At 40.1% G+C, this 27,569-nt stretch overlaps 1 protein-coding gene across 1 annotated transcript; it reads left to right on the forward strand.

The window, feature by feature from the left end:
• The first annotated feature begins 414 nt into the window (after positions 1–414).
• LOC127565971 (octopamine receptor beta-1R) lies at positions 415–25,681 on the forward strand. The gene is made up of 8 exons (XM_052006977.1): positions 415–918; positions 16,646–17,404; positions 20,529–20,726; positions 20,797–20,968; positions 22,762–22,898; positions 22,994–23,176; positions 23,261–23,414; positions 25,095–25,681. The coding sequence occupies exons 2-8, from the start codon at positions 16,944–16,946 to the stop codon at positions 25,380–25,382; spliced, it is 1,593 nt and encodes a 530-aa protein (XP_051862937.1). The 5' UTR covers positions 415–918; positions 16,646–16,943; the 3' UTR covers positions 25,383–25,681.
• Positions 25,682–27,569: the final 1,888 nt, after the last annotated feature.

Below are 27,569 nucleotides of genomic sequence, written 5' to 3' on the forward strand. Positions count from 1 at the left end.
GCTGTCAATTTTTCGTAGCATACACACAGGCGCACTTCAAAAAAAGGAGTGGGCGACGTTTGCTGCTGCTGCTGTTGCTGCTGGTGCCGGCGCGGGACGGTCGTGGGTGTTACTCCTACAGTACGGTCGGAGTTGAAGCGGGAAAAGGATCAGCAGGGGGAACTGAGTGCCAGCACGAATAATCTACTAGCGATTTATTTGTTGCTGTCGCCGCAGTCGCTGCCGACGCTGCCGACGCTGGCGTTTGCTGCTGCTATTTTTGTTACTTCTTTTTCATATTTTAACTTACTTTCAACAAATGCCGACGACGACGACATCGACGACGCTGCTGTGCCAATGGGCTATAAAGCAACTGCTGTTGCTGCTGTCGCTGCTGCCGTTCGGCTTTTTCTAGTTCGTCACCCAGCGAGTTCGTCGCTTGGCATTCGTTTGCCACAGTCGTGCGTTGTCCTTTGCTCCTGTCGGTTGTGCACGCGCTCGCCAGCTCGACAATTTGTTAACTTGGTCCGCGAGACACGTCCAGTGCACACCTGTGCGCGCCACTAGGCGCTCGCTCGCTTCTTGCTTCACGTCGACTCAAGTCAAGTCAACTCAAGCCAAGTCAAGTCAAGTCAAGGGAAGAGAAGCACGAAAAAGAAACGTAGCAAATTTGCACCTAAATTGCTTTAAATTATCTGCCCAAAAAATTTTGGCACGCGCGGAGTTTGCATTCACAAGGACTCGCTGAAGTCGAGATGTGTGTGTGTCCGTGTGTTGTTGCTGTTGGTGTTTGTGAGTGTGTGTATTGTTTACGCTCAGCTGCTGCTCTGCATCCCAGCAGAAAATAAAAGAAAAACAAAATAACCGCTAAGTGTTTTACAAGTTGAAAGCATTAAGTTCGGTCGCTGGAAAAGAAAAGAGCGTCGGTAAAAATCTCTGGTAAGCATTTTGGCTTCTTCTTTATGATATTGTGGGACACCCCCGTCCACAAAAGTCTTTTAATTGTTAAGAGTGGGTTCACTTGGTTTCAACAACAACAACAACAACACAATATACATATATAAATTTATCAAACATTAGTATGAGTTATCATCTCAGCGGTTTTCTGTGCTCACATTCACGTAAGTATTTAAATGGATTTTTGCCCCTTTTGTGTTCGGGCTTGCGGCTGCTGGCTTTTTCATAAGTTTTCTTGATGCTGGTTTGTTGTCGTGTGCTTGGGCAATATCCTAATCTTCATCTCTATTTCACTGACTGCTTTGCTATCCCTTAAAGTACGTGGTTAGGATTTGTGAAACCCTCAAAGCGAAACCTGTGCGCGCCCTGCGGCCTCCAAGACACCGACGTCAGTCACCTCGTGGCACCTTTCCCAATGCCTTGTCGACAGCATTAACATGTTCATGTCCTTTCACAAGTGTCCTTTTTGCTTCTGCGTGTGTCGTGAGTTGTGTGTCGTGTGTTGTTGGCCGTTGGCAGTTGGCGGCGCGACAGTTTGTCTTTATGCTTTCTGAATTGTTCTCCATTTGCCTCGACATCGACTTTGACTTGTCTTCCTCCTCCTTCTCCTCCTCCTTATTCTCGTTCTTCTGCTCCTCGCGCGCTACGCATAAATTTTAATAGTTTTCCTATGCTTTAAATGGCCCCCCGAGCAACGCATTCGGGTTTCTGTGTCTGGCTATCCGCTTTTCTGGGTCGAGCCTGGCTGAAAATTTATTTTGTGGAACATGCCTAAAAATAGCACACAAGGCACAAGGCACACGGCGCGTATCCTTGAGAGTGATTTTCAAAATAGAAAATTAATATTTCACGTACCAAAATAACCGCTGTTGTTGTTGTGTATGTGCACTTGTGATGGATATCGAGGGGGGCAAGGGAAGGTGGTTGGATTACTGCGGCAGCATATTGTATATTTACACATCATGGTTTTTCATTTTCGTTTTCGCTTTCGTTTTTTATTTTCCAAGATTCATTATATCGCAATACAAACAGAATTGATGCAATCAATATATAACAGCTTATGCTTTTGTTTGCTTGGCCATAAATATTGTATAAATAGATTAAACATGATGTTATTAAATGTAATTTCAAATCAAACAATTGCAAACTCAGCAAATTCATCTCATTTCTAAAGCAACACCAAAAAAAAGTATGCAACATTTATGGCCACAAATGTAATGCATAAACTCATGAATTCATAAGCTGCTTATGTGAGAACTTAGTTACTTATGTTAAAACACCTACATTTATTTTTTTGGCTGGTTTGTGTGTGTTTGCGTGTAAAAGAGAATTTTCCATGGCGCATTTCATTTTAATTAAGCAGCTAAGTGTCACGTACTCCAGTTCGATTTATTGTGCATTAAGAGAACTTCTCTCCTTCGCTCTTTGTTTCTCTCTCTCTTTCCTTTCAGCATGCGATCCAAGCTTTAGTTGATTGTAATTTACCTTTTTGGACCTTTGCAAATGCCAAACAGGAAGTTGTGCAAAACAAACAAAGTTCATAGCTTTTGGCAAATTGCGTTCGCTTAGCACAACTTATACACACCTTCCACACACACATACACACACACACAGAGTTGCAACTTCGTCCCGAAACTGTGGCCACAATTTGAATATTACTTAACTTTTGTGTTTCCTCCCCGACTCCCTCAACAATTGACCGCACAGGAGCTTAGGATACCTGCAATCCAGCATCAAATTTGTTGAAACAACCTGCGGCAGCATTCGACCCAAATCGTTCATGTTTTCAATACAAACTTTCACAAATGAATTATGTGCCATAATATTTTGCTTTTGAGCCGCATTTTCGGGAGAGAGAAAAGTTATCGTATATCAAATAGCAGGCAAAACTGTGAACGCCTCAATGGCACTTAATTAAACGCTCTGTGCCAAACGCTTGCTGATTGCCCAAAACACGAGATGTGCGGCAGCCAAGAGGTTCAATTGTTCAGCAACTTTTTCAATCGATGCCACATAAAATGGTGCAAACAATTCACAAATATAATGAACAGACGAGCTTAGCTGAACTGAGCAAAGATCGAAAAAGTTGTCGAGTTTGCCAGCGTCTATTTAAGTTTGCTTCTGCTTTCAATGCCCTTTGAAGTAGTTAATTAAGTGATTGTCTGATTGATGGCCAAAGTCAAGTCCAGTCCAGTCGAGCTGAGCTGAGCTGCGAAGAGAAAAAGATGTCTGTGTTTTGATTTTCATTGTATCGAGTATTTAGCTATCGAGTGACGCTTCCTTTGGCTTTTTAATTGCCCACAACATGGCAAAGGAAGAACCTAACAATGCTATTAACAGCCAAACAGCAATAACAACTTAAAGCTGTCCGATCGATGGGGCAGGGGGGAATGCTGCAAGTGTCAGGGTCACTTAGACGAGACCTAAAGAAGGTTCACAACACAATTTGCCAAGCGAGCTGCAGTGAGCAGGATGAGTTTCAATTCAAGTTTTGTATGTTTGCTTTTGATTGATAGTCGAGCTGGACATAAAATATGACTGCGGAATGGCATGATGACTTTTCTAAGGTCAGCACGTGCATTATTGGAATTCACTGTGCGAAATTTGATTTGGAAGAAACTTTTGAGTAGGAGTGTAATCAATTCAGCACTTGAACATTGTTTTGCTCTTAAGCTAATGACATATTAGTAAATCGAACTGCTTTAGTAATTAAGCCAATCGATTTGCATATGTAAATTGAAACGCTGTGTAACTTTAACTACTTAAGTGGCGTCATAACGCATACGCAGTGTTGTCCAGTTGCGACAACTCATTGTTTGCATTCCAACTAGTATAACTGGCACTCAAAGAGACACAAACACAAACACAGGCACACAATGTGCTTAATGTCAAACAAAACGAAGTGACACAAACGCAAAAGAAATAGGAGAGGGATGATAATCAGACCGAACTGAACTGAACTGGACTGGACTATGTGCCATAGAGTGTGTGTGTGTGTTTGCGATTGTCCATTGTCCACATTGGCTCCACGGGTGTCTGTGTCGTGTGTTGTGTGTCGGCTAATGGCTGGACACCCATTGGTTGTCAGCTGGAATTTGGTTAGTCAAACGTTTGTTACATTTGCTGCACGTTTCTCGCTGCTGTCGCTAAAAATACAATGCCAGCGACAGCTCGTTTTGTGTATCTAAGAGATACACACACACACGACGCCATCAGCATCAGCATCAGCAACATCATCATCAGCATCGCTAACCTGGTGAACTGTTTGGCTGTCAGAGCAGCTGGTTACTGCTTCAGCTGGTTACAGACAGCCTGCCTGCCTAACTCCCAGACTAACTGACTCACTGACTGAGTGACTGACTGACTGACTACTGCTGCGCTTATCTAATTATAGCTTCATTACGGCCACTGCGATGAACTTAACGAGCAAATGGAGCGTTCGTAGTAGGTGTAACAGGGCTTAGCACACACTGAAGGCCGTCGCATCCGACGGCATAAGCAGGCTGTTGCCGTTGCTGTTGCTGTTGCTGTTGCTGTGGGGCTTACTAGGTCTAGGACATGTGTGCTTGCAACCCTTGGCCCAGACAGTTATTTATTTTCATCATTATTGCTGGCAATATTACAGTTTAGATAGTTTTATGGCATCTTCCTACCTTCATACACAACGTTGAATCTTGATGACAATGTAATAACATTGTAATCAGGCTGCGAGTTAGCTTCATGTCAATACTCCAAATAACAGACATTAGGTAATAAGTCCACACAGAAATTGAGTTCATTAGCTTGTTGAAGAGATGGAAATCAAGGTGTGTGTGCATGTGTGTGTGTGTGCATATATTTCTCGTTTGTCTCGTTGTTATATTTGCAGCAGGTGATCAACATCCTCGAATTGAGAGCTGCCTGTCTCACTCACCTTTTGCTACAATTTCGAGTACATTGGCAAATGGCAACTCAAATGTCGGCTGACAGCACACACATCCACACACATACACGTACACACCTTCACAGTCTCTTGCACACACACACACACATTGAAATCGCTGCGACCCAGTGCCATTATTTTATTTTATTTCATTTGATTCGATTTACCATCACATTTCACTTGCCCGCTCAGCTCAGCTCAGCTTTTGGCTTTTGTTGTTAAATCGTTTGTCCATTTTCTTTTTTTCTTTCTCTCTTTTTGTTGTTATTGTGTTTTGGCGCCTCGCTTGACGCTGATTGAATACAAATACAAATACAAATAAACAAATGTCGCCCACCTGCATGTAAATACAAACAAAACGCTTTAATATACCATCAAATGATGGCATGTCTGCCAGCTGAAAGCAACTGCCATCGGGATTCTTAGCTGAAGCGCACAACGCTGTAAAATTCGATTTTCAACATTTGCTCGTCATTTTTTTTTCTTCTTTGTTTTTTATACACTTTTCTCACATTGTATTCCCTCTTGCCACTGCCATTGTCGCACCCGAAAATCAGAAATCAGAATAAATCCAATATTTGTGAAGTACAAATACCCTCTAATTTAAAGTAAATGTTTATCTTCATAAGTATCTAGCAGTGTTTTTAGTTTAGTCGTTCAATTTAAAGCTTCATATAACCATTAAACTTTTCTAAAATTATCTTGCATTTATTTATATTTATATATTTATTTTGAATTTAATAAATACACTGAAAAATAAAGTTCTAAAGTCAAGATTTTGGATTAAGCACTAGCAATTTTGGTCTAAAAAGTGCGTAAAGAAAATGCAAATCTTAATATTAGAAAACAAATCTTGATGTCAAGAACATTTGATACAAAACCCAAGTTTATTAATAAGAACTACTAGAAAAAAGAAAAACTTATAGTTTTCAAACCAAAATGGATGAAAAATTGTTCACATTATATATATATTTTTTTGATTTTTTACTACATATTTTGTTTATTTATTATTTTACCATTTCATTATTTTCATTTCGGATTCAGTTGATCACTCTACTTACGACTGCAATGAAGAATAGTTCGCGATAAAAACTGTATAGGAATTGCGATGGATTATCGAATTTTGTAACCTAAATGTAGAATTTTTGGTCTTATTTTGAGAATATAGCATTTTTCAAATAATTGTTCTTAGTTTTAAGAATTTGTTTTTAAAGTGGTCTCATTTTAAGAACACAATGTTTAAGACAAATGTTCTTGATTTTAGGAATTAGTATTTTCTACAGTGTACATGAATTCATATTCAGTTGGTTGACTTTTTCTATTCAATCTGCCAACTTTATTTATTTTAGATCTAGGGGTAATTGCACATCAACCCATATATTTATATGACTGATTCAAATGTATATAGCTTTGCTATAAAATTTATTTTAACGTAGTTTAAATCCTTGAACTTAATTTCCTATTCACAAAATATTTATCTGCAGTCTTGCAATTCTATGCCAATTTTTATTACATTTTTGATACTCACATCTGCAACTTAAGCAATAAATATAAATAGTACAAATATTTGTTCTATTTTATTTTTGTTTTAAATTTTTGGCAGCATTTGCTCGAAGCAGAAAATAAAATGTAATCTCAAATTGGCAACATTAAATATATATACAAACTGTAATGGTATGCCATTTGCTGCAACCTTATAGGGTATAGTATAGTGGTAGTGAGAGTGAATAAGAAGAAGAAGAAGGTGAAGGGGAATGTCCTTAGTCCTTGGATGGTGTGGCCACCTCAACAGTCATTGCCTTGAAAATTCCCCGTGGAGCTTTTGACTTTAATGGCGTTGGGAGTTAAAGTATATTGACATGTTATGATGCGTGGCCAAACCAGCGGGCGTTCACACACACGCAGACCACTAAAAGGCTCACAGAGAGAGAGGCAAGCACACACATACACACACTCACATACATGCAGGATAATACAGTGATTGTGTGGCGCGTGTGCAGCAGCCATTTTATAAGCGCTGCGTGCGTTGCTTCTTAAGGGGCGCTCAGGTCCATTGAGCCGAGAGTAGAGTTTGTTTTTGGTGTCTACTTCACATATTTGCTGCTTTATTTTTTTTCCAATATTAATTTAATCACTTTAGTTGCAGATGCCGTTTTATGCCCTCATATCGAGTATACGACTAGTACTCATCAAAGTTTTGGCCTTGTTGTACACGTATCTGGCTTAAAGGTTCTGCACTTGCCACGGCTCAATTTCTTGCTTTGGTGTGCTTTGTCTCTTTTGGCAGCAACAGCAACAGAAACAGCAGCAGGAAATATAGACCGCAAATCGAATATCAGACAAAAGCTATCAGCCCAGCGGGTTGCGCATATTCCTCATCACTGCTGTTGCTGTTCTGTTGTTCTGTTGTTGTTGCTTTATGTGTACGTGTATTGTTTCTTGTCAGCTTGAATTTCGTGATTTTTCTTTCGCTCGTTGCCGTTTCCATCGCATTTCCTTTCGCCGCTGCCTTTGCCTGTCAGCCAAATAACAAATATGTATTTTCTGTCGAGCATTTTGCACAAAGCGCTCTTTCCCTCTCTCTCTCTCTTTCTTCTCCGTTCAATATGCTCGCCAGACCTTGCAAGGTCTTTAAAGTGGGCGAGGCACATGGCTGATGATACAGTAGGTGGCATAAGGGAACTAAGTTGGGTATGACCTTTGCTGACAATCGAAGACCAAATCGCATTATATGTTATACAGATACACGCAGCAGTAGCACCAATAAAAGTTAAATTGTTCGCCATCTACCCGAGCGTTCAATGTGGGATTTCATATTTGTCTTCTTAATATTTCATCGGGGCTGTGAAAAGGGTAGCTATCCAAGACACAGACTGGACACGCGCACGAACACGGACATGGACATTGGCGAATGCGATTTGTCGAAACTTGAAATTGCTTACTCGTCATGGACAATAGATTCGTATTAAATTCGATTTTTGGCTTCTGCACGTCATCCTATTAAGTTGTCTGCAAAGAATATTACGAATACTTATTGAATCTTCTCGAATTTCTTGTGGGAACGAAGCAAAACGTCTTGTAAATACAAATGAAGTGTCAACAAAATTTGCAGAATTTTCACCCCCGCACTTTCTCATTTACATATTGTGAATGCCTTCCAGCTACGCTTCACTGATACCAAACCAAGATATCATCTTCGTGCTTCGTGAAAATATAGGCTGATTTTGAATTTAACTTTCGCGTTGCCTTATGCACAGCAGGAGGGAGAAAAAGCATCATAACTTTATGGACTACTCAATTCATTTTTTTCAATCAGCCAACAAGCTATGCATATTTCGGAATGGAGTTGTAAATAGAGCTCTCAACTAATTTTAAATGCAAAGCATATTTTTAGCATCGCATACAAATCATGTGCTTTAAAAGGGATGCTATTTGACATGTATATATTCGCATTTTTATTTTTAAATTTCTACTCGTATATGCTGGCACATTAAAGGCACCCAAGAGCGTATCATTTGATCTGCATTTTCATATTAAATATATACCCACATATGCCTCAACATTTTAGGCTTATTAAATTTGATATTTACGGGCGAGATGCGTGGGTCTGACCATAAAAGGAAAGCAGACCGCTCAATATAATCATGAGCTATATACAATATGAATTTATTGATACGTAAGTGCATAAGTCGATAATGTGTGTGGGTATAAAAATAGCTGGAGAGTCAGTGAGGCATTAAAGTGGCTGTGTAAACAGTCACTTAAGTTGCCACTGTGCTTTAATTGAAAATTAAATATTTATTCAGGCTTGAACTTGAATAATCAAATTCTATTCTCTGTAAAGTGCGTAATTGCTGCTAATGGCGAGGAATGAGCACAACCGAAGGAGAGTGTGAGCGAAGTGTGTAAAGAAATGAAATGAGTTCGAGTTCAAGCTGGAGGGGAATAAGCTTATTGAGGGCAGACAGTTGGCGTTGGCAATCAGACATTCATACGCTCACTCACTTGGGTTTGTGAGTAAATAAAATAAGTACAAAATTGCAGTCATATTAGGCATCAAAATGCCATAAAATGTGCCGACGTTCACACACTCGAGTGTACTTGGGTGCGTTACGCAGATGCCATAAAAAGCCATTGCGGAAGAAACAACAACAACGGCAACAAGGACGAAGTCTGTCGAGTCGGAGTCACAGCGAAACGTAGCATACTTATTTGGGCAACGTCTCTGTGTGTGTGTGTTTTTTGTATATGTAAATCGATATGTAGCTGAGTGAGCATGTGTATACGTGAAATGCAAATGCCAATTGACATTCTCTTTGACCGACCCAGGAACAATGTCAATTCGAAACGAAACGAAAGCGAAGCGAAGCGAAGGTCACACGGCATGAAAAGGCCAAAGTCATCCGACTTAGGTGATTGACTCGAAAGGAATTCTCCAGTTCTCAGACCTTGTATACGTGATTTCATGGTAATGATGGCATTGCGCTGCTCTTGCTCATGCTCTTGCGCTCTTGTTGGAGCTCAACTGCATCAACTCGAGTAAAAGTTTTGTCAGCCACGGCAAACCGCATATCCGCCCCGCCTTCGCCACGGCCCCCGCCCCTTCGCCTGTTCTCCCCACAAAAAGTCTGTCTACAATTTTGCGCTTCGTTTGTCAATGTCGTCGCGGCAACTTTGTCGTCGCTTTTTACTTCTCTGGGCCATGTAATCAATTAACGCTAATGAAGCTGCGCATTCTGTTTGTCTCACAGCTCTGTGTGCGTGTGTTTGCTCTTATTTGTATTACTTTCGGGCAGCGAGTGCAATCAGTAGCAGCAGCAGCAGCAGCGGCAACAGCAGCAGACCGTCTAAGCAGCGCCGCCACTCAAGGTCAAAGCTAAAAGGTGCATGCGGCTGATAGGCGCCACAGTCCAGCAGGGCCATATATAGTAGATATATGTATATACTTTAGTATGTTGCACACACACAGGTTGCAAAGTCAGTTTGGCAGTCAGTCTGCAGCGAAAAACCAACCACTCGTACTAAGAGCGGCTTCCTCTGCTGAGCTGAGTACACACAATCTCGCACACACACACACACACTTGTACGCACGAACACACACACTCACACCCAAACAATCAGCACAAAAGTAACAACAATTGAGGCAAAGTACTTTCCTGTGCTGCAAGCAGTTTTGTCTGTGTTTGTGTGTGTGTGTGCTCTGCCATTGCCAGATCTCCGCCCACATAATAGTAGCAACAACATGGGCAACTAGTTTGCTTCCCTCTCTGCCTCCTACTTTCCTTTGCAACGAGCTCTCGGTGCCACGATGCCACGCCACGCCATGCAATTGTTTGTGTCCTTGATAAGGATGCTTCTTTTCTATTGTTAGCTTGGCATTTAAAACAAAATGCTCTGCTCTCGCCTTTCTCTGCCTCTTTTTCCACATTCCACACTCGCATTCACATTCACATTAAAAGCCAGCGGCTTTTGAGGTATACAATTTGTATGCTGGCATGTTATGAATGTATGTTTGTATGTACGAGTATGTATGTATGTCTGGTAGCCTATGCTAAGCTGCACTCGGAAATAATTTAAAATACAAAATCATGCGGAAGACACGACGGACGCACTGCGGCAGACACATGAACAGGGCAAGCTCAGGGCTGTTCACAGTCAGAGTCAGACTCAGAGTCAGTTAGTCAGCCAGTTGTTGTTGTTGTTGTTGTTGTTGCTTTTGTTGTCCTTGCGGACATCTGTCTACATAGTGGCCATCCACACGTTTATGCAGACAGGTGTGTGCGTGGCTTGCGGCATTTCTCCCGACGTCGGTTTCCTAAATAATTTGTCAACAAAAATATGCTAAATATTTTGTGAGGCGCCTACCCACAACACAGCAACAACGCAACGCATCACCTTGTATATCAATTAAAGCGTTAAGGACACGTTTTGCTCGTTTATTTTTGTCAACAACATTGTTTTCGGCAACTTTCTCTCTGCATAGATATTTTGTTAACAATTTCCTGTGTCGCTTTAAATTTGTTTTAATGAAGCTTGTGCTTCGTGCGTAAATTTTGTGCTGTAGCAAAACTACTGAAGTGTGTTGTAGCAACAATGCTGTCCGCACGATAAACTACAATACCAAACATTTGCATATGAAAGAACAACAATCACACAGCACAAGTGCTTGTGTATGTGTGTGTGTGTGTGTGTGTGTGTAAACACATCACTCACTTAGTGTCCTGCCCATGACTTCTTTGCACTTTTACTTTTGGCAAATAAATTATAGCGAACGAACAACAACCACCAGCTGCAGCATAACGTGCCTTGAGCCACGTGTGTCCGCTGACCGCACACCAACACACACACACACACACACACACTAATACACACACTCCCTTTAGCGGGGTCGTAAAAACTGCAAATAAGCCAAAATATTCAACAGTTTACGCGTTTGCACGGAAACTTTGCGCTTAAAAGTATGCAATTTAAAAAGTAAAAAAAGAGGCAACGTGGCGTATGCGCAACGTGACGCAGATTGCAGATGGCCCTCGTTTCATCGTCGCACACAAAAGGCTTCAGCCTGCTGCTTGCCATTTTTTTTTCGTCTGTATTTGTCTGCAACTAAGTCAATTTTTTTTCTCCATATTTTTCGCACGAAAATCCCTTTTTTATGCACGAACAAATTAAACGAATTCTCATCCATCTCTAAAGCTGCAAAACCCTTTTGAAAGAATGTACGTAAAGCTGGTTATGTTGAAGGTTGTAGGCGAATGTGTGTGCTCGTATGTGCGTGTGTGTGTGGAGAATGCAACAACTGAAATTAATTAAAAATTGCAGAAGCGCCATTTCACATTACGAGCAGTTGGAAAACAGACAAACGCATAACGCGCACTTGGCCACCTGTCCACTTGTCACTGCTTAATGCTGGTCTTTAATTTAAATGCAAGTATCATTTATTAAGTTTATAATTAACTAATGTGTCGAGTGACAGCCTTGATTTAATAGCTATATTATTAGTTTTTTTGCAGTCTCTCTTTTTAAATTGAGTCAGATTTCAAACAAAACACAAAACTCTGCTCTTTTGATTTTATATTGGTTTACTTGGTATTCAATTTATCCATTAAAAGTGATGAAGAAACGGGTATGCTAACTATAAAATTCTTTAGAAATATTTGAATATTAAAAGAAATCAAATGGAATTTGAATTTACAGACATTTAAAAACAAAAATCAGTTATTTTATATATGCATTGTAGTAAATGAAAATGTCATTAAGAGAAATACGAATTTAAGCAAAAATTCACTCCACGACTGCTTTACGTGATTCCTTTGCAAATATGTTAAAAATAATTTAATAACTTTATGCTATTAAACACTTTATTTAGTACATATTATATGCAAATAAGTAATTGAAAACTAAATAAAAAAGATAAAAATTTTATCGGAGAATTCTCCACAGAGTATTTTATCACATAAGCACATTAGCGTTACGTGTTTTTTAGTGAATGTATAAGAAATAATAAGTTTCGAATAGAAAAACTCAATATTGTAAATATTATTTATATGCTTTGTGGTAAATGAAAATTGAATAAAGAAGATACGAATTTTATTTTAGAATTGTCCACAGAGTATTTATCAGATAAGCACACCTGCATTACGTGATTTTTTTGCGAATATATATTTTTGTACAACTTTTTTTGAAAGAAACTCGTCGTGGGCAATGTGGACTCCTAATTTGAGGGTTTGGCTGTCGGATGAAAGCCAGTTTCAACTTTGGCTAAAGGTTCGGCCATGGTTGTTAAGCTACGACACGTGTGCGCATTCATGCGAATCAAGTTCAAATGTCACAGTCGAAAAGAGTATAAAATTACATGGAATTTGTTTGCGACAAAGTTGCTTTCGTTTCATTCAATAAACATTTATATGCAAACTGTGCAAAAGGCTAAAAAGGCTTAGACTCCCTCCCTCTCCCGCACTCTCTCGCTCTCTGCAGAAATCGAAACTCAACTGATTTGCCAACTAATTGGTGATTCTTTGTTTGCATTTTGTTGTGTTGCTATCACACTGGCAATTCCAGTTTTATTCAACAGCATTGTGAGCTGTCCAATTACAACAGAATTTGGCATAAGCTTTGGCATTAGTTGTGCGTTATACAATGGCCTAATTAAACGCTCTTAGTGGGTCAGATTTGCAAGTGATTGTTATGCCTTTTGTTCTTGGCTAAATATAAATATTTTAATTGCAAATGACACTTTGCACTTCCATTTGCATTTACGAGTTTGGTTTGTTTTTACGTCCAAGGTAAGCGAGCTTCTATTTTCGGCATATGCTCTCATCCCCGTTGATCCCGAGCTTAAATTATGCAATAAAATTGTGTGCCCTCGTTACTCGTTGTCATCCACATCGACAAGCGCAGCTAGAACCGCAGAAGTTGCTTTTGCCGTGGCTGTTACTGTTGCTATTGCTGTTTTTGTTGCCGTCAGCCAAATGTGAAAAGCCGCAAAAATGCAAGCCATAACATTTTGCTCTGCTCTCTGCTTTCGTGGCATTTAAGAGTGTGAGTGTATGTGTGTGTGTGTTATGCAAACTATATTCAAATTGTGTACAAAAAATGCTATTCACAAATTTGTAGCGCGTATTTGAGGCCATTTTGCAGGCAATGCAAATAATCGTGTTGCCGCAATTTAAAATGTAAATGCTCGAGGCTAAGAAGATGGCTGTCCAGCTGCCAGTTGCTCTTTTGGTCAGTTATTTGCCACACACACTACGTATACGTAATATGTAATATGTACTGTGTATGCGTGCGGCATTTTAATGTTGCATGCCGCCTCGTCATAATCAACTCAAGGCAAAGAAAAAAATAGAGAGAGAGTGAAAAAAAAAACAGAGCGTGTTGGGATCAAGGAGTGGATGAATAATTGAACTGCTACTTCCGCTCTGACAGCTGATTGTACGACAAGGTCACTGGGATTGGCTAGGGGGACAGAGATCCCCCTTCCCCTTGAAGGTTGCAACATTTTCCCAGCTCTTGTTTTCTCCCCATTCTCTGCTCGCCTCGTTTGCTGCTGTGGCTGACCGCAGCCGCTTTATCTTTTTGCATATTTGGAGTCGCCCAATTAGTTTCGATTCGTTGGCATTCGATTTGTTTACGCTTTTGGGTTCGATTTGCTGTCTGCTGAGCAAGAATGTTCGCTTGATTTCATTTGTCGTCCTTCTGTGCGTCCTTTTATCTTAGCATCTGCCTTCCGCTTTCTATCTCTCTCCCTCTCCCTCTCTCGCTCGCTCTCATTCTCTGTCGCTGGCATTTTTAGCACTCAATTAATTCGCATCTGGACAAAGACCCAAGCAATATTTATGTGTCCCTTCCCATGCTCAAGCTCATTAATGCTCTTCTGATAAATGACCCAAACTGCTTTAGCTAAACCCAACTTTGAATGGAAAATCAATTAGCATAAGAAGAAATTAGAAATCGGTCAGAATTTCTTTTTCTTTCTTTCTTCCTTTTTTTTTGGGTAGCATAAATAAAAAACTTAATTAAAAGCTCCAGAAAATAAAGAAGATTTCGTTAAAGAAAGTAATTAAAGGCCAATAATAAGTGACCTCCGAATCAAGTACAACAAACAATGAATCGCTGGTCTTATATAAATATGTCTTTAGTGCTTCAGCCTGAGAATGTGTGTATAAGTTTTTTGCGGTTTGGGAATTTTTCTTGGGTTTGCCATTCAAAGCAAATACGAGTAGCTCTTGGCTCTGCGCTCTCTCCAATGCCCAGCTGTAAATAAACACCGGCAAATTCAAATAAGCAAGAATAAGTACGAATAAATAACTTATAAGCCAACAAGAGAAAGAATATCCGAGACGCTCGAGATGCCGCTGACGCAGGTTGACTACCTGCCCAGCCAGTCAGTGAGTGAGTCGGGCAGTCAGCGAATCATTCTCCATTGCACCTCAACAATGGCCAGGCGAGAGAGCCCCGAATGAAACGAAATGAATCACAGCCCGTCACAATATGAATGGAGCGTCGTGTGAACGACCCACTGACCCACCAGACCAGCTAACTTTCGATTCAACACTCCCACACTCTCGCAGTCCCGACGGTGGCACAGTGTGCTAAAGATAGCGCACATAAAAATACTTAGGAAATATTTTCGGAAGTTGAAAGGAATGTGTTTGGGAAAGCAGACAACTTAATGTGATATCTTTGCTTCACTGTGCAACGGCCTTCTTGCAGAGACTGAATGAAGCCCAAAAGCAAACAAGCGCAGCCAAATCCCAGATACTTTAACAACAAATAAAAGTCGCAAAAGAAAAGAAAAGCAACGGACACAGAAAAGGACGAAAAAGAACACGACGGCACGAAATGAAAAAAAAAAAGGAAAAGCGTGAAGCGCGCAAGTCGCAAGCAACAATCTGGACTTCAAGCGGGAGCTGAAAGTTGGGAGTTGAGTTGGGCTGAGGTTGCAGATGTCCTCTTACCTGGGAAACTCGTGCTGATGGACGAGTATTGTGGCTGTGAACAGCAGATGGGCAACAAATCTCAATTGACTTCATACATATTCCCGCTGTCTGCTCCTAGAGCACTTGTGAGGCAGCTGCAGCTATTATTTTGTTGCTGTTGTCGACATTGTTGTTGTCGCTGTTGCTGTTGCCGTTGCCGTTGCTGTTGTGTGAAGCATTGTCAATGCGTTTGACAAAAGCACTTGGCGAAGCAGCAGAGCAGAGCATGACAGATTTCAAGAATATTCTTCTTGGTTTCTTTCATTTTGTTCACGTTGTTGTATTCCCACAAATTTTATTATTGATTTAAAGTTGTGTCGAGCTGTTGTGTTGGAAATGGGAAATGAAAAGCGTGCTTGCGTTTTTCAGAGTGCGTGTCGACATGAAATAAATTTACCTAAAGCTACACCCAAAATGCCACACACACACATACACACACACACACACACACATTTTCAACATTCCCAAAGGCCTTTCTCATGTGGGAAACTTACAAGTTGAAGCCACAAATATTTGTATAACCGGAAGTAAATCAAAGACAACATCCCTCACACTCATTGACATCGGTAAATAAGAACATCAATTGGACATTTGTTAGCTTCGCTAGATTACAAGTCGATGGCAAATCTATCTCACTGAGTACATAGATAATTTGAAATTCGACATGCGCTAATGATAAGAATAGGGATAAGTGTAAAGGGAACTTGGGATAAGGATAAAATATTGACAGGCAACAGTCTGTCTGCCTTTCGAAAGGAAAGTAGAAAGGAAAGCGTATTCTGTCGCGTTTGCTGGCGCCAAAAGAGAATTTCGCTCGCAGCAGACACATTGACGCTATTTATGGCAAATTAAACCAATTGAGTTGAGCTGACTTGGCTGCCTTGGCTGAGTGGGATTAGGCTGACGGCGGGGGCAACTTGAGAGCTTTTGGCGTAGGTAGTAGCAATTTCCATTGGCAGCGAGTTGTCAGCCAAAGGCTCAGCGACGGCTTTTGTGCTCTACAATGTGGAATTTTTGGGTAGCCAACCGCCTGAGGTTAAACAATTTGTACAATGCCATCAAAGGCGCTAGGTGTTTATGGGCTGGTTTACATTTACATGTTACGTTCCGCGAATTGTGGCGGGCCGCAAAAGAAGGAAAGCGAGAGAGAGAGAGAGAGAGAGAGAAGGTGGGGGGAAAACAGATGTTAGACAAATGGTTGTGGCACAAACAAATGGCAAATTGATACAAATCGAATGATGATACTCACACAATGCGGCAATAAAATGAAATATGAGCACTAATAAATCGTTTATCTTTTCAATTGCAGACTTGGCAAAGCGACTGCCATACTAATGGCCATAATAACAGTCAACAACAAAGGCAACCGCAACAGCAAAAGCAACAGCAATAGGAGGAACAACGACAACGACAACTGACAACAACAATTACAGTAGCCAAAGCAGCATGCCCCTGCGTGCAGCATGTTCCTCTAACTATGCTGTAGAACAACTACGAGTATTCAACTGCAGCGGCAGCGGCAGCAGCAGCAGCGAGTGGCAAGCCAATAATTGCATTCGATTCAAGGACTAACTTTGTGCCACACACACACACATGCAACAACCACAATGACTTTTATGCGCAAACTAACAGCAACAGCAACAACTGCGGCACGAACCATGTTTGAGACTGGCAACAACAATGGGGCAACAACAAGGCTGTTGGCAACAAAGGATGCAGAGTCACACAACTCGCATGCCGTCTACATGCCACTGCTGCTTGAGGCATCTGCTTCGGCCACGGCAACGGCGGCGTCACATGCGAATTATTTGAATTTCGTTGCCGATGGACTTATCGATGTCGATGGCAGCAGCAGCAACAGCGGTTCCTTGCCATTGGATAACTTAAGCTTTGGCCAGGATAATGGCAGCACATCGACAGCGGCAGCGGCGGCGGCAGCAGCTGAAGCAGGCAGCGGGCATTTAACATTTGTCATCGTCAAGTGTTTCATTATAGGTTTCATCATACTGGCCGCCATACTGGGCAACATGCTGGTGATTGTGTCCGTTATGCGGCACAGAAAGTTGCGGTGAGTCCACAAGGAAAAAACATACTTGAGTTTTGCTTGCGACGCAATTGTCTAGCTTTTTTTATACCTGCTACCCATAGGGTAGAAGGGTATTACAACTTTGTGCAGGTGGAAAATGTTTGCAACACGCACAAGGAGTCTTCTCTTACACCATAAAGTATATTCTTATATTTAGAAGGAGAGACGATATAGCCTGTTTAGGCTACCGCCATTCTGAAGATTCTTGAATATTTGTTTGCGCTCAGATAGAAATCTTAAAAGTTATTCAAGAATTCATTTTATATAGCATTATCTGGTATATTTGGTACTTTATAATTTATTTTAGTTGTAATATTATGTCGAGATATCAAACATTTGTTTAAAAAAAGGTTAAATATAATTTAATTTAACACTTATGATACGTGTTTCTAAGGCACTGGCTGCAAAGGGATTCCATATATTTAAGTAGATTTCAGTTTTGTTTTATTATCTTAAATATAGGATATTTTAACGATTCAACGATTATAATGCATTAACTCTATGGAATATAGTAATATATCGATATACCAAATATACATTTCGGTATATTTCTTCTTTTTTTAAGAATAATACCGCGCTGTTCTGCATTTACTGAAAACAGCTAGCAAGTATCTCAAAGTCGAGGACTTTAGCATTCTTACTTGTTTTATGTTGCGTTATTGAATTGTTAGCTAGAATGATGTTGCGCAGTCAAGGACATTGCTGGCGGGCAATGGGCGCGTTAATCCTGTGCGCCATTACTTTGTCATCATTTATCATATTTTTGGCCAATTTGCGTGCCAAAGGCATTGCTCGTTATCGCACCTCCAACGCCGTGTATCCATAAGGAGTGGCGCTTTAATTTTTGTTTTTGCTGGCTGACCCCCCATTGGCATTAGAAGCATACTTTTAGGTGGCACTGTCAAATGTCAGAAACGTGCGTAATTACATCGAATATGTTAATAACAAGAAAACGCGTTCACATCAAAATATTGTGTGGGCAAACATAAAGTGATATAGCACAGACCCAACAGACGCTGCGTGGTATTTCATTTACGAGCACAAACCATATAAATTTGTCAAAATACATAATACATACGCGTTGTGCACACCTTTGGCTAGGTGTTTTTCTGTGGCTCTAGACGAGAGTTTTGCTCTTCTTGTATTTTTGCCATAATTTTGTACGTGTTTCATGTGCTTCACTCGCACATTGTTTGGCATTTAACCAGCATAAAACCCGCCTCAAAAGGGCGGCGACACGCCCACTTACCTGACATGCCTGAGGCATTCAATGTCAAGGCATAAACTCTTAAAGCAAGCCCCAAGAAAATGATTGCGTCGCCTTGGCAACACAGGTAGGAAAAAAAACGACGTGGCAGACAAGCATCTGACATTTGTGAGGCTCATTTAACTCAGCTGAAGCTGAAGGTAAAGCTAAAGCTGAACCTGGAGCTGGAGCTGGGGCTGGGCAATTTGAATGCGGCTCCTGATGTCTATTGCCAGGCAGCATTTTTATCTGGCTGCAGCCCCATTTCAACTGTTTTGCCTCGTTGCGCAGTTTAAATCATTATGGCAAATTAAGCCTAATTATGCTTAACATGCATTCGTACTTAGGCCTACTCCGTGCCTCACATCACACATCCATCCAGATGTGCTGCGGCAACTGCGCTCACATAAAGCAAATAGTCGTGCGATAATTTAGGCCTCATTTAACCGGGCCACATTACAAGGGCCATAAAAGTGTGCACACGGCAACTAAAGTAGCACACTAACAGGACCTGGTCAGTGGATCGACTGTCTGCCTAGGTCTTGCCTGTTAATTAAACAAACTTTGCTATACAAAATTATGCTACTGCTAAAGAAAAGTTTTGTTTAATGCTCTCAAATATAATACAGGGCGCAAAGTTCAGATGGTATATGTATGTATGTGCTGCCTTATTATATTTCGCAAAGTTTTCATATTTTGTAGTTAACTTTTCTTTAACGCTTATGCTTTAAGCCTGATTGCTTCGGCTTGGTTTCAAGATGGGGGAATGAGAAGAACTGTCAACTCATAAATCTAATTAAACTTGTCACCTATCAGCATCGACGGCATCCTTTTAACTCTTATTTTCCACTGCACACACACACACATTTTAATCGGCTTTAAAACGACGCCCCAAAAATATGCTCTGTCTATCCGCTCAACACAAAAAAAGAGTAAAGAATGTGCCTGACAATCGCATGAAGAAGTTTGTAATGAATTGATAGCGACATCCGCCAAATCCATAAAAACTTTATGCGCATCTCTCTCTCTCTTATCTTCATCAAGCTTGACAACTGTTTCCTCGATGCGCAAGTATTTATTTGCCATATTTAAAGGGTATCTGTTCATCAGTTTAGTTCGGCAAAAGCTGGCCAACGAAAGTTGGCTGCTTTTTCTTGTCAGGCCATTCATTCTGTTTGCGCTGTTGGTATTTTGCCTTGTGCCTTGTGCACTTTTGCGGTAGTTAAAGCTTACCCAGCCATCAGTTGTCCGCCTACTTCCCCCGCCTGCCTGCTTTTCGCCAACTGTGGCTGGTTTTCTGTTGGTTGTAATTAAGTTTGTTTGGAGAAAGGACCGACTGATGGCTGGCTCAAGGGAGCTGTTGGGGTTTCTCCGTTTTATTTCGTTTTTTTTTGGCTTGTGCTTGGTTCATTGGCCTAGAGTGTAAAGTGAAGTGAAATATGAAAATGTAATTGCCAGGCTGTCTGTTTAAAGTTTTCGCCAAATTAAAGCTACAATCAGTTTTCGACATTACGCATACGCCGTGTGCTCTTAATTGAGTTTAGGCATGCCGCAGTGACGCTTGTTGCCATTGTTACAGCTGTTGCCGCACCGTTGCTTGTTGCTACACGGCGATATTAAGTTAATTAACAATTAAGTCATTAAAGCATGAAATCTACTTACCAAACGGCTGTCACATGCTGCGTATGCGTAATGCGTGTAAAAGGAAAGCAAAAGAGATAAGCTGCATTTGTTACAAAACTCGACTTGCCGAAAACTTTTGCACATTTTCCTGCGACTTTCTGAGTTAAGACTAAGCGTTGTATTTATTGTATTTAAACTTGGGTTGCTTACACTTGTTTATCTGTCTGTATTTTGCAGCATCATTACCAACTATTTTGTGGTTTCACTGGCGGTGGCCGACATGCTGGTCGCTCTCTGTGCGATGACATTTAATGCTTCCGTCGAGATATCTGGCAGATGGATGTTTGGTTCGCTCATGTGCGATATATGGAACAGCTTTGATGTTTACTTCTCCACAGCCAGCATAATGCATCTATGTTGCATATCGGTGGACAGGTGAAACTCTTTTACAGCTCTCAAGTGAAACAAATAACTACAACTCTTTCCTCTCTCTCTTCTTTTGCAGATACTATGCTATAGTGCAGCCACTTGACTACCCACTGATAATGACGCATCGTCGAGTATTTATCATGCTGCTGTTGGTCTGGTTATCTCCTGCACTACTTTCCTTTCTGCCCATCTGCTCTGGCTGGTATACGACCAACGAGAACTGGAAATATCTCAAATCAAATCCGCATGTAAGTTGCCTAATGCTCTTGCCTCTGTAGTAGTTTCTAGAGAAAAAAGGTATTATAACTTTGTGCCAACAGTATGAACACCTAGATTGCAGATACTTTCAGAGATACAAACTTTTTGAACATTACTTGTTATTGTTGCACGCAGATTAAGTAGGCATAATGTTTCAGCTAGAGTCTCGATGCACACAATAATAACTGAAGTTTTTCATTTGTAAATATTTTGTTCGAATTAAGTTTCAAATTATTTAAAAAATAATTTTATATGCCAGAATCAGACGTCTGTCGCGTTTTAATTGACTTGGTAATATTTTGAATATAGCAGTCAGTATATTAATAAACTAAGTATTGCTTTTGGAATATTTTAATATTTGGCTTATTAATTTAGTGTATTTTAAGGATAATAAAGCTTTCGATATATTTGAATAATTTCGTTTTGTATATTTTAATGATGATACCTCTTTCGCAGTGTTTTGAGTCGAACACACTCATATGTAGCTTGCTTAGTAGTTTTCTTTTTCAATTTTCTGGCATCAGAATTTCTAAATTTTGTTGCACTGAGTGCAACTTTGCCTGCTGCCATATGTTGTTTGCAGCTAGGTATGCAATAAATTCTATCAATGTCCAATGACTTTAGTACAAGCTCTCAGCACGCTCCAACACAAAATTGATTTATGTGTGCAGTGAGTGTAAGTGTGTGTGTGCAGAGTGTGTGTGCCATTGGCGTCTAGAGTATTTTTACGCCTTTCGAGTCGACAGGCTCGACAGCTAGCATATTTATTGGTCTGCTATATTGGCCAGTTTTGCAGCATGAGCACGTTCTCAAGTATTGGCCAAGTTGCCAAGGCAGCCGGCAGGCAGTCAGGCAGTAAAGCAGACAGGCTTAAACAGCTGCTGCCTAACAACTGTTGCCACACTCACACACAGAAATAGAAATTCAAACACAAATACTCGTACAAATACAACAACTGCCTGCTGATGTATTAATAAATGTAATTATATTTGCGTTTGCGTTTTGCGGTGCCTGCGCCGCCTGTGCATAATTTTCGCCTTTGCACACAAAGCGCCAACTCATTGAAAGCCCTTTGCATACATTAGCATTCAAGTAGGACTTTAATTAGTTTAATTTGTTGTTGTCGCTGTCGTTGTTGTTATTGTTGTTGTTCCCCTAGCTCCTTTTATTGTTAATAACCGCGTCGGCGGCGGCGTCTTGTCAACTGTCTCTCTCACTCTCTCTTTCGCATAAATCAGATTAGATGGCCTTGAGGGATTTTTGCCTTGAGTGAGAGAGTGAATGCCACACACTTCTGACCAAATGCCACTGACTGACTGACATTGGCACTGACTTTGCCTTTGCATCATCAGTTTAATGTATGCAGTAATTGCGTTGGCTTTTTTATTGCTTTCACTTGAGTGCCATAATCGCATTACGCATACGCAGCGTTGCCAATTGCAACTGCAATTGAAATTGCTATTGCAGTTACACACCGCACACAAATTTGCCATTGTTCGTGTCAGCTAATTGAGTGCATTTTGCATATTACCACTTATGGCCATTTATGGCTCGTGTTGGCCATTAAAGCTTCCATCACGACCATCACCACTAACATCCATTTATTGCGAACGTTTAACTATCATTGTTCTGATTTATTTCACTAAATTACAGTCAGTCACTTGGCATGATTTCGACATTTGAATATCAATTTGCAACTATTGTGTTTGTGTGTGTTTGAAGGCATTCGTGCGGTCAATTGCGCTATATACTTGTATCTAATCGGATTTAATTGAATTTCCAGATATGCGAATTCAAAGTGAACAAAGCGTATGCCATTGTCAGCTCATCGATGAGCTTTTGGATACCAGGCATCGTCATGTTGTCCATGTATTATCGCATTTACCAGGAGGCGGATCGACAGGAGCGTTTGGTCTACAGGTAAAACGCTTAAACGCAATTAATTTGTGTGTGCTGAGCTGAGCGCGCAATTAACGCTAATTACTTACACAACGCACACATACACATACACACAGGTCTAAAGTGGCCGCCCTGCTGCTGGAGAAGCATCTGCAGATTAGCCAAATACCCAAGCCGCGGCCAAGCATACAAGTGGAGCAGTCGGCCATAACGACAATGCGGCGCGAACGGAAGGCAGCCCGCACATTGGGCATCATAATGAGCGCCTTTCTGCTCTGCTGGCTGCCCTTCTTCCTCTGGTAGGTGTGCTTGAGAGAATTTTGCAATTAATTTTGGGCCAAAGTATTGAAGATGTGCCTTCTTATTTCATTCATCCACAACAGGTACATTACATTTACGCTGTGCGACAGCTGCAAGACGCCGCGAATCGTTGTCGGCATACTGTTCTGGATTGGTTACTTTAACTCGGCGCTTAATCCAATTATTTATGCATACTTCAATCGCGATTTCAGGGCCGCATTCAAGAAAACGCTCAAGGTGAGTTCAATGTGATGTGGGGGCGCATTTGGTATTGGTTACCAAGTACTTCCGAAGCGGGGGATAAGCGTAATTTATTATGTAAGCCCTTTGATCAATACAAAATATTGCTGAAACTGAATCGAAATCGCATTTGAATGGCCGTGTCCGACTCTCGCCTAGACTTAGTTGAAAGCAGCTGCTGCAACAAGGGAAGCAACAACAGCAACGCTAACTGCAACAGCAACAGCAACGGCAAAGGCAACGGCAACAACAGAGGCAATGCATATCCTGGTAGCTATATATACAATATGAGTTAACAACTATAGTATGAGTTTACTTCGCCGCTCTCTCTGCATGGGGCAACTAGTGCTCCATTTTGTAGCCATATACAATGCATTGTAGCCGAAAGTAGATACAAAACAAAAAAAGTAACCAGCAAGCCACATAAAGTGTAGCATACTTATCAGCTGACTGCGCTAACTGAATTGCAATTGCAACTCTCCTACAGCTATTGCCTGCCAAATGTCACGATTCTCATTGCTGCCACAAAAAACAAAAATGAAAACTGAAATGAAAAATATATCAATATATTGAATTGCCTGCTGAATTCTCTGCACGCTCTGCCTGCCTCTCAGCTCTCTCTCTCTCTCATATACTTGCTGTAAATCAACATTTTCGTATACATTTGAACTTTTGCTCTCTTGTCTGTCTATAGTCATACTATATATATATATATATATATATATACTTATGTATTTATGCTGTGTCCTTGTCTCGTATGAATATCATCTCAATTGGTTGCTCTAACTCGCTCTCTCTCTCTTTTCTTTGCTATCTACTATCTTTAATCTCATCTACATCTTTTCCATGCACAGCTGGCGTTTGCCTTACTGATACGTTGCTTAACGTCCAACAAATGCTAAAGTCCATGCTAAAGAATGCCACACACCAAAAAAAAAAAGAATACAAAAACTAAAAAACAGAAATGTAATATTCAAATTGAAAAGCTTTCGCTTCTATAAGTATGTTATACATATGTATGTATATGAATGAGTATATGTAGTCACACACACACACACATAACTCGTTGCTCTATTTATGGTAAACCAACAACAGCACCTGTTACAAACAGCAACAGCAACAAGAAACACTTGCAAATGTGCATACATATTTTTTTAGTTTGCTGTTTTATGTTTTCCCTTTTTTCTGAGCTGTTTTGTTCCACAAGTTTCTCATTTTGCACACAACTCTTTAACACACACACACACACACTATAACAATGCTGGACCATTTGTTTTTTTCATTTGTGTATAATGAATGCGGCCTTTTATTTCGTTTTGGAATTTCATTTTTATTCTTTCCTTGCTCCGGCATGGCAGAGACACGTTCCACACACACACACACACTTAGGCGCTGCTTTACCCGAATTCCGACTGTGTGTCATACACTTTGTCTTTTTGTCTCTCTTATCTACTACAACATATAACAATATTTACTCGCTCGCTCGCTGTCTGTCTCCCTGTCTCGCTCTCTCTCTGTCTCTGTCTCTCTGTCCCCGACGTCGTTTAAATATGCCTAACCTTTGAGTATGTAATAAACAGTTTCTAAATGATATTCTCAGCCTATTTGCACTCATTTCATTTCTTTCTATCTTTCTCTATCTCTATGTCTCTGTGCGTGTGTGCGTGTCTTTTGCAGAGCTGCTGTCCCTATGCGTTCATCAATTGTCGCGCCAGCATTCGAGCATTTGGAGGCGGCGGCGGCGGCGACGGCGCTGGAAGGAATGGCAACGGCAGAGGAGGGACTGGCCATCGGAGGGGGGATAATGGCGCCAGGAATGGCTCGGCTGATCTGCCAGCGTATATGAACTCGACGGCCTCGTCGGAGATACACATGAATGTGATGCGGGGGCGTCCATATGGCTCTGTCACGCCCACAATGACCGCCCAGGAGCAGCAGCAGCTGCATCCACTGTACACAAATTAAGCAAGCAACGTAACGTATCAAATCCAACTACAGACTACTGACTACTGACATCTTCATCCCACTTGATGCTCGACTCATGTGTGCTTCTTATGTGTACCTTCAACTCAAAAATAAGCGCTATAATACAACCTACTCTACTACTATCTACTATATATCTTATGCGCCCAACTGTAAGACCACACGCTATAAGCAAAACAAAAAAACAAGAGAATAGAACGATTTAATACTATACCGAACACGACAATCCCACAGAAATAATTGAAGCCTTCAGAATACATTAGCCGAAATCAATGTGCAAATGCAAAATTGAAAATGAAATATGAAACAAAAAAACAAACAAAAATTAAAAACAAAATGAATACGTACAATAAATAATTGAAATATTTACAAGTTGAATTTAAAGCGAAATTGTTGAGCAAAGACAAAACAAAAGAAATTATAAACGATATTAAATATATGAATGTATATGAAAAAATTCCTAGAATTGCCGGCAATTTCAAGCAACATTTGATTGGCATTTAGTGCAATGTGTTTATACTTATATGGCATATATATATAGATATAATACTTATATACAGATATACTATATATATATACATAGTTATTGAATGTTTGATATACGTATATAAATAGTAATGCAACATTTACGACGCTAGTGTATTTGATGTCCCATGAATTATTGATACGCGAATGTCTTCTTATATGCCTAGACGTGTAAGTAAGTAGCATATATAGTATATTAATGAATGTATAGTATGTATATAGTATTGTAGTACTACACGTGTACAGCACGTGCTCGGCTCGTACTAATTTCGTAAATCGTACGACTAACATATCCATTGGGTCTATTAGCCACTCTACTCGTAGCCTCCACACAATAAGTATATATAGTATTATAATATACCGAGTAAATACAGAAGCGTGACTTGAAGTCTCATCAAAACAAAGCTGTTACATAACAATTGAGCACGTCGCGATTTTTTGAGCGCATTAGTTAATTGTTGTAGTAAGTCTAGTTAGCGCTCAAATACCATAATAGATCGTATATATTAGTTGCTAAGTAATTACCTATTTATTCTATTCGATTCTATTCTATCGACAACAACAATCACTCGCTCGCTGTGTAGCAGCTAAATTACGTTTACTCTGTTTAGTTATTCCACTCGAATTGCAAACTGCCAGAACTTTTTGTTGGCCTGACATATCTCTACGATTATCAACAACAAATCTCTATACTATTTTCATATAAATTTTATATTTATATTTATATTTATATTGATTTAGCATTGCCCTGACAATCTTATCCAAGCGCGCTTTGACTTTGCATTTAGATTACAAGCACCAAAGCAAACAAAAAAAAAAAAAAAAAAAAAAAAAAATAAATAACACGAAACTAAAACCAAAACAAGCAAAATAAATTATTAAGATTGTTTCGTCTCTTTTCTTTTCGCTGTCGCTGTCGTTTTCGTTTTCGGTTTTTTCTACTAACTTTCATTTTCGACTGTCTGAGAAAACAAAGCAATTATTTACACCGAGCAGCTTATCAAGTTCGCTTTGTTTGCCTTAAATATCAAATTGTTGCAATATACTTCTATACTACATACTATATATCTATGTATACATTGTATACTTAGTATGTACCATGTACTTAGTGTGTACGCAAACATATAGCGCGCACTGTTTTGCGAATCATAGTCATTATCTAAAGCGCCAGCTTAAGGGCTCAATCCAATAGACAAATGAGCTTCTGTCTGTCTTTCTGTCTGCGCCGTCTTTTGGTATATGACAATATTTATTTTATTTAACTTTGACACTTTGATTAAACATGGAAACGCCCACGAAATGCCACCGAATTCGCGTGTTCTCAGCACAATCAATTTTTGAAATCCAAACGTGAAATCGATGAGAATATCTAAAAGGGGGAAAGAGAGAGGAATACACTTGGCCTTGTACTTGACATTAACATGCATTTGCCATTACCAATTTCCAAATATAATTGGCTTTAATTAGCGTCCAGCAAATACGAATTTATTAATTAATTTTCGATAAAGAATTATTATTTGGATGCCAGCCAAATTTAATATTGAAGTAATTCACATTTAAAAGAATCTTTCGTTTTTTAATTCACATCAATCGAAATAGATCAAAGTTGATTTAAGCAATCAAAAGAACGGAAAGTATAGGGCC

The sequence above is a fragment of the Drosophila albomicans genome, chromosome 2R, assembly GCF_009650485.2.
Source record: "Drosophila albomicans strain 15112-1751.03 chromosome 2R, ASM965048v2, whole genome shotgun sequence".
NCBI lineage: Eukaryota > Metazoa > Arthropoda > Insecta > Diptera > Drosophilidae > Drosophila > Drosophila albomicans.

What these genes read in the sequence shown, in the direction of transcription:
- LOC127565971 (XM_052006977.1), top strand. Translation starts at nt 16,944, where the DNA reads ATGACTTTTATGCGCAAACTAACAGCAACAGCAACAACTGCGGCACGA. An exon ending in CAGGAGCGTTTGGTCTACAG is followed by an intron (nt 22,899 to 22,993) that starts GTAAAACGCTTA and finishes ACATACACACAG; the next exon opens with GTCTAAAGTGGCCGCCCTGC. An exon ending in CATTCAAGAAAACGCTCAAG is followed by an intron (nt 23,415 to 25,094) that starts GTGAGTTCAATG and finishes TGTCTTTTGCAG; the next exon opens with AGCTGCTGTCCCTATGCGTT.